Below are 7,354 nucleotides of genomic sequence, written 5' to 3' on the forward strand. Positions count from 1 at the left end.
GGCGATGTCCGTGGGGGGCACGACGCGGATGCGCTCGCTGATGCGCTCGACCGCCGCGCGGACGGCCGCGTATGAGCCCTGGACCTGCGGATTTGGGGGCGGTGCGGCGGCACGGGGATCGGTGACCACGCCGAGACCGTGGGCCTGTTGCCCGCTGCGCCACACCTCAACCTGCACGCATGCATGAGCCAGGCCCCACGCGGCCGCTTTGCGACGGATGGGCCCCACCCGCAACACAACGCCCGCCTGCTTCCGAACCGCTCCCTGCTCGCCCCAGCCCTGGTCCCCGCCGCCGCCGCCGCCTCCTGCCGCGGCTGCCCCCTCCTGCCAACCTACAGCCGCCCACCTTGACCAGCTGGTCATCTGGCAGTGCAATGGGCATGCCCGCGTCGCCGGCATTGTCCTCGATCTTGACGCTCGCGCCCGTCTGGGTGCGGATCTCGTTGATGACGACCCCCCTGAGGCCCAGAACGCTGCCTATCTCATACTTGCGCACCAGCAGGCGCGCGGACGCGGAATCCGGCGGCTTGACGCTGCCGTCGGGCTGCTCGTCGCCGACCACGCGGTCCAGCACCATGAGGAGGGCCTCCTGGGCCGGGGCACGCGGTCGGTCGGGCCTGGGGGCCGGCGGGGGCGAGCGGGCGCGCGTGCAATCGCGGTCGGCATGAGACTAGGGGCAGGGCGTGGATCGGCCGGCAGGGCAGGGGGGATGGACGCTCGCCGCGGCGCTGGGCTGCGACTCGGCACCCCGGCTCTCGCTGCGCCGGCTAAACAGAAGCACCCCGCCCGGCGCGGCGGCCTCACGTGTCTGGCGACTCCACATGAATTACTCGCTCCTCAAAGTCCCCCAGCGGTTTGTCCACGCTCAGCTTGGAGCGCGAGAGGTCCTTGATCTTCGTGATAAACTCGCCGCCCTGCACAACACGCCGGTGGCGGTAAACTGAGGTATGCAAGCGCGTTGCGCCAGCACACGCGAGGCGCGTGCGCAGACGAGCCGCGGTGCATGCTGTCATGAAAGCTTTGGCATTCACAGGAACTGCTTCGGTGCCCAGTAGGCGGCCTGTACACGTCCCATCGCTCCTAAAAGAATGATCTGCACCTTGCCGATCACGGCCCCCGCCTTCTTGACAGGCACCAACAACCGGTAGTGCAGTAACGAAGGATGTGCCTTATTGTCGTGGTCCTGCGCACAAGTAGCATGCAGCGATGAGCGCGGGCGTGGACCGCGGACTAGCGCAGAGTGTGCGCGCCCCTGCTGCTCACGTTCGGGCCAGGGCCTTCTGGATGACCACGCTTGGTCCCCCGAGGATCCATAATAGTCTAGTTCAAGCACCTCCCCTGCGGCTAGATCGGTCTTTCTGACACTTCGCTTTTGTGTACGTGTGCGTGCCGGGGTGCTGATGCGGTGGAAGAGGCTCTGCCGAATACACACGCTGCCCTGACTATGAGTCGTGCCGCAACGCGTTCGCTGGACAAGCGCGCACGCACCAGCTGTTGAGCTGCTGAGCTACATTAGACCGATGATCCTGCGAGTGCGCCTAGGTTGCGCGGAGCGAATGCCCCTTCAAATGCCAAGAATTGCGCCAAGAAAAAGTGAGGTGTTATGCTGCCCGCAGAGGTTGGCTTTGCATGGGCTGATGCCAACCCAACGACCAGCTTTGACCGATCGAAGGAGCTTTGACCCACCAGGGAGAAATTGGGGCGACTCCATTGGTCTGACGAAGTCCTTGTGGCTGCATACTAGGGGTGCTGCATTGCTGAGAAGCCCGCTGATTACATAAACGGCCATGGCCTGCACATGCGCACCTCACTTACACGGGTCCACAGCAAGCAGTGTGCTGCCAGGCCGGCAACATCGACTAGGCACCGCCCTTGCACACGGTTCTAACCTGCAGGCCTTTGGGCTTCACAGACACCAGCCGCGCCGTCGGCGCTACCGCCAGCGCCGCGATCAGCTGCCGCCGCCCTGAGAAAGACACTGGCACGACCTCCGTAATGACCGTCACTGTGGGGGACTTCAAGTTGACGCGTACGCGCCCGCCGCTCGCGGCAATCATGGCGTTGGCGAGGATAGCGATTGCCTCGTTGCGCTGCAGGGGCACGCCCGACGGCTGCTGCTGCTGCTGCTTCTGCTGCTGGTCTGGCGTCGTGCTGTGAGGCTGCTCCGACTGCCCTGCCTCCTGCTGCTGCTGTATGTGCCCCGGCTGCGGTGGCTGCTCCGGCCCCTCTGCTGTTATGCTGGCGCCGCCCTGCTGCTGTGCTGTGGATGGGGGCGTCGCCGCCGGCTTGGGCTGCGCTGCTGCTGCCGAGCTGCCGCCTCCAGACTCCGGGCCCGCACCGCCCTCAAAGGCGCGGTTTTTGAATGCAACTGCAAGGTTGGGAGCAACAGCAAGTGTGTGTCAGCCCACACCTTGCCGCGCCGCTCTGTGATCGTTGAGCACACCAGCAGGCAGCGCTCGGAGCTTGTATCTCCACCAAACCTAAACAATGTATCACCAGGAGCAGGGCCGGCCACCCACCTGCAAAGTCAATCGCCGCACCCTCTGGCTCGTTGCCCTGCGCCAAGTACTCTCTGCAGACCGCCTCTGCTGCAGAGCGCAGCGCGCCTGCCTCAAGGGCGCACGTGCGTTGTGCGGGAATGATGCGCTGCACAAACCTGCGCGCACGTTGACCCACACAGACGGGAAAGAGGACAGGGGAGCTGCTTGAGCGCGCACGGCGCCATGCTTGGCTGTGGTTTGTGCGACTGCATCCGCACGGCGCGCGGTGGTCCAAAAGCTTCCGCCCGGATGCGAACTCTCGCCCTGTCCTCTGCCCTGCAAGGGCTGCGCCGAGCCGCAAGACCCAACCGACCTGGCATGCGGCGTGGCGCCTGACTCCACATCCGCCAGAATGGATGCCGCCACGTCGACCATGTTGATGAGCCCGCCTGCCGCAGCGTCCCGTTCGTGTTTGTGCTGCTGAGCATCGTCTGTCGCCTCCCCTGACTGCAACTGCTGGCGATCCTTCTTTTCGGGCTGCTTCTGCTCGCCCTCCTCGCCTTCAGTCTGCAACTGCTGCTGTTGCTGCTGCTCCTGCTGCTCCTGTTGCTGCTCCTGCTGCTCCTGTTGCTGCTCCTGCTGCTCCTGTTGCTGCCCGTGCTGCTCCTGTTGCTGCTCCTGCTGCTGTTGCGGCTGCTGCTCCTGCTGCTCCTGCTGCTCTTGCGGCTGCTGTTTCTGCTGCTCCTTTGCCTGCTGCTTCTGCTGCGCGTGCTGCACGAGTACCAACACAACGCCACGGCACCCGACCTTGACCAGGCTGCACACAGCGCCCGCGGCTAGTTTGCGCTTGATGAGTTCAACACCCTCTTTCGTGGCGCTCATCTGCCTGCGGTTGTTGTAGGGGCGCTGCGTTGCTGCGCATCCTGGGCCGGGGCTTGCATCGCCACTCACAAGCACCCGTACCTTTGCATGCTGCAGGTGATCACCAAGCCAACCGCGCCTCCGCCCAGCAGCGTGTCTGGCGCTGAGTAGTTGTAGCGCGCGACGCGCACGGCCGCCTCCTGCTCTGCAGCAGCGTCATCAGTGCGCTGTCGCTTAGCCGCCGGCACGCCACCGATGGCCGGGGCTGGCCGCCGCATTTGCGCCTCCGCTGCCGCCTTTAGCTGCTCTAGTCGGCTCCTATCATCCGTAAACTCGTTCATAGTGCTGCCCTACGGGGTTTCCAGATCGACGCTGGTGTACAGATAGTTTCGTCAGTCCTCAGTGGTCCTTGCCGCTGATGGGCGTGCATCGGTTGATATATTGTTGCGTGGGTTTGTGGGTGAAGCTCATTCCGCCTGCTGACTACGGTACGCTGTGATCAGAATGAAACGGTGCACTGCACCAAGCACTAGCAGTAAACGTGTCCGCAGTCCAAGCTGTCCGCTGCACGGAGCACGCTTGTGGCATCCTACCAGACTGGCGCATTGTTGGTGAATCAAAGCTTGACATGGGGCAGAGCCCGCCATGCGTAATACAAGCCCGTGTGTGTAAGCATTTGTGTGCATATGCCTATTGAAGAGTGTGTTGCATACGCACACACACACGCGCGCGCACACACACACACACACACACACACACACACACGCACGCACGCACGCACGCACGCACGCACGCACACACACACACACACACGCATGCGCGCACCCTCATGAATGTGCTCACACACACACACATACACACACAGACTCAAAGAAACACACCGGCCATGCCCTAGGGTTTTTCTTGTGCACGTGCAATGCAGCTTTGTTTCCTTCTGAAGCATTGTGTTCATGATTTTGGTCGGCACATTTCGCAACCTGCTGCTGCACACACGCCTGGCAGTTGAACAAACAGCCAGGTAGTATGCAGGCACCGTGGTGTGCCAATTGCACCCAATGTGAGTGCGCCATACACCTGCATCAATGCATGTAGTATAGATGGATGATACTAGAATTCATAGCTGCAAACAGTCAAGAGGCTGCGCCTTGTAATGCCACTTCCTTATCAACTCCAATCCGGCTCCTTTTCACTCCTTAGCCACAAAAATATTAGCAGGGAGGCCTCCTCCCCACAGTCTCCTTGCAGACTCCGCGGCCCGCAGATAAGGAGGATCTCAAGGAGTACTCAGAGTGTCCAAGGAAATCCCCTGTTCTTGCAGTGCCTGGTCGAAACACCTTGCCCACTAACGCTACTTTTGCGAGGATCTGCTTGAAACGTACGCACTTATAAAACACTGCTGCACTTGTGCTCTCTCAGGGCCCTGAGCGCTGAGTGGTCCGGCAATGCAGGCAGGTTGGAACGCAGTGGGGCTTTTCAAACCTTGCAAGCCCACCAAGCTAACTGTATGGTTGCATCTGCCGTCATGCCAGACGGCTGCACGCTTGCATCAGTGACACAGCCGTTGCTCATACTGAACGCACATCCTGCCACAAATCAAGCGCCCGACCTTTGATCAATGCTGATTGAATCGTTTCTAGAAGAACAATTCAAATATCTCTCAAGCGATGCCTGGATTGCTGCCTTTGGACACTGCAAGGATCCTTGGCGCTCACAACGTCACCCCTCTCACCCGCACCAGGCACCCTTTGGTCGCGACAGGGGGGCCTGGGATCAGGCATGATGGCGTGTACTTGGTGCGGCACCTGTATCCCCTGGCATCTGAGTCACCCTGGGGCTGATGCGGCGGCGGGGATTCATTGTTGCGCTCAAGGCAAGGTGGCCTGGCAAGGCAAGTGAGGCACACCCTCATTCGGATTCAGCACTCCGCTTCTCACTACCATTCTGTACAGAAGCTTAGCACAGCAGTGGCTGCTACCATCCTGTGCGATGCTGATTGGCAGATTAAGGGACGAGAGTCGTCCACTTGCCTAGCCTGGCTGCATCTGCCTGGGCTTGCGTGCAGAGCCGGCAGCTGGGTCCTGGCAGACGTGCAAACACGATGGCGCGAGTGGCACGCCATAGGGTTCGGCAGGATGCGAGCTTGTATAATCGTGTATATGTTGTGTGAATCATTCTTATAGCCGCTCTTCAAACTCCCCTCCATCCAGGCTTGTCCATGGCCAGTTGCTGACGGCATCCTCCGCGCGGGCAGGCACAGATACACCTGCGTCGCACACAACCTTTACCTAGTCACTCATATTAGCTGCATAACCCATCAGCAAGCGCTCATTGAGGCCTTGGCAAGGGGCACCTGCTGTGGGTGCAACCTGCGTGGGCCACTGGACAAGGTAGGGGCGCGAAAGTGGTCTTGACACGCATTTAATTTCAGCCATGAAGCACTAGGGATCGACCGTGCCCACTTGGAGGCCTCTCTAAGGGCAGCTCGCGCCTCGATGTGCAACTGCTCCACGCAGGCCCGTGCCCACTCTCTCTGAGTGTCTTCATAGTCTCAAAAATATGGTGAGGCCCGCGACGAAGCGGAGGCACGCCGGATTCAGAGCGCATCCTCTAGCTGGCACCGCAGGTGCCCTTGTGCGCGGCGCCCACCAGGGCTTGCGTGTGCCGAGCGCCCCCAGGCACTCGCTGGTGCCACCGCCGCGGATCCCTAGCTCGTCTGACCGCTTCCCCACATGCTTACGCACTGGCAGGCGGACGGGGACCACGAGCAGTGCTGGATATGCCTGGACGACGCCGCCGAAGACGGCAGCCGCCAGATGATCAGCCCCTGCAAGTGCCCCCGCAAGGTGCACCCCCAGTGCCTGGCGCGCTGGCAGCTGCAGCAGGCGGGGCGGCATGAGGAGAAGTTTTGCAGGTGGGCAACCTGCCTGCCTGGATCTTGGACACATGGATTGGGCTTGTCAATTGGGCTGCCGTGCGCGTTTGCAGTGGGCATGTGCAGTCCGGCTCTCAATGCGGTTGCCGCACAAGCACGAATGCATCCCTCACATGCGCCAGGTCGCCATTTATGCCTAAATGCACCATGCACTCACACTCTCCAAGCCTTGATGCATACTTGTGCACGATTTGGTGTTTAAGCTCGCTTAAATGCGCAAAGCAGCCGTCGCCCAACCAAAATGCACACAAGCATAAGCACACGAGCACGCACGCACACACACACGCACACACACACACACAAACACACACACATGCGCGCGTGCACATCCTCGCACACATATGTACACGTGCTCAAACATACACACACACACACACGCGCGCGCGCGCGCGCATGCACTGAAACGCTTGCCCGCACGCGCACATGTGCCGGAATCCCAGGTTCTGCAACAACACCCTAGACGACTGGAAGGCCAACCTGACCCCCAAAGACCTGGCCCCCGAGGTGTCCAAGGTGCAGCCCATCATGGTCGTCTACTTTGAGGGCCAAATCCACCGCATACCCGTGAAGCAGGGGCCCGACGGCCTGCAGGAGTTCCAGACGCAGATCCGCGAGCTGTTCAGGTGGGAGCGGCAGTGTGCGGGCGGGGCGGGTTTGATGGTGCGTGTGTGTGTGTGTGTGTGTGTGCGCGCGCGCACGCGCGTGTGCACGTGCGTGTGCACACGCACGCGCTCACACACACTACACACACGCTTTCAGGCGCACGCGAACACCACCCACATCTCCTTGCGCCGCCCCTAACTCCAAACCCCGCAGGCTGCCCGAGGACGTCGACATATCCCTGACCTTCGGCTGCAAGGAGCCCATGAGCGGCCAGCACCTCAAGCTCGAGGGCATCGGCGCCTTCGACGCCGCCGTGCACTGCGCCAGCGTCGCCGCCGCCGACAGGCAGCAGAAGGTCAAGCGCTCGCAGTCGGCGGGCGACCTCACGGGCCGCGCCGCCGCCGGCGCGCCGGGCGCGCCGGCCGCGCCCGGCGCGGCGGCGGCGGCACCGATGGGCCGCAGCGCGAGCAGCCAGGCG

The 7,354-nt window shown here is 62.0% G+C and overlaps 2 protein-coding genes across 2 annotated transcripts in view; one reads left to right on the top strand and one right to left on the bottom strand.

Moving 5' to 3' along the window:
* Nucleotides 1-3,682, bottom strand: part of MNEG_10470 (hypothetical protein) — a gene marked incomplete at both ends in the record, with an annotated part of 5,800 nt that extends 2,118 nt beyond the window's left edge. Inside the window, 7 exons of the mRNA XM_014041057.1 lie at nt 347-617; nt 805-914; nt 1,100-1,183; nt 1,890-2,368; nt 2,520-2,656; nt 2,854-3,366; nt 3,444-3,682. Of these exons, the coding sequence (XP_013896511.1) occupies nt 347-617; nt 805-914; nt 1,100-1,183; nt 1,890-2,368; nt 2,520-2,656; nt 2,854-3,366; nt 3,444-3,682 (1,833 nt within the window). The remainder of the gene's footprint in view (nt 1-346; nt 618-804; nt 915-1,099; nt 1,184-1,889; nt 2,369-2,519; nt 2,657-2,853; nt 3,367-3,443) is intronic.
* A 2,215-nt stretch (nt 3,683-5,897) lies between these two features.
* Nucleotides 5,898-7,074, top strand: MNEG_10471 (hypothetical protein; the record flags this gene model as incomplete). The annotated part of the gene is made up of 4 exons (XM_014041058.1): nt 5,898-5,900; nt 6,089-6,252; nt 6,714-6,933; nt 7,033-7,074. The coding sequence occupies 4 exons, from the start codon at nt 5,898-5,900 to the stop codon at nt 7,072-7,074; spliced, it is 429 nt and encodes a 142-aa protein (XP_013896512.1).
* Between the last annotated feature and the right edge of the window lie 280 nt (nt 7,075-7,354).

This window comes from Monoraphidium neglectum, assembly GCF_000611645.1.
Source record: "Monoraphidium neglectum strain SAG 48.87 unplaced genomic scaffold scaffold02328, whole genome shotgun sequence".
In the NCBI taxonomy this organism is placed as follows: Eukaryota; Viridiplantae; Chlorophyta; class Chlorophyceae; order Sphaeropleales; family Selenastraceae; genus Monoraphidium; species Monoraphidium neglectum.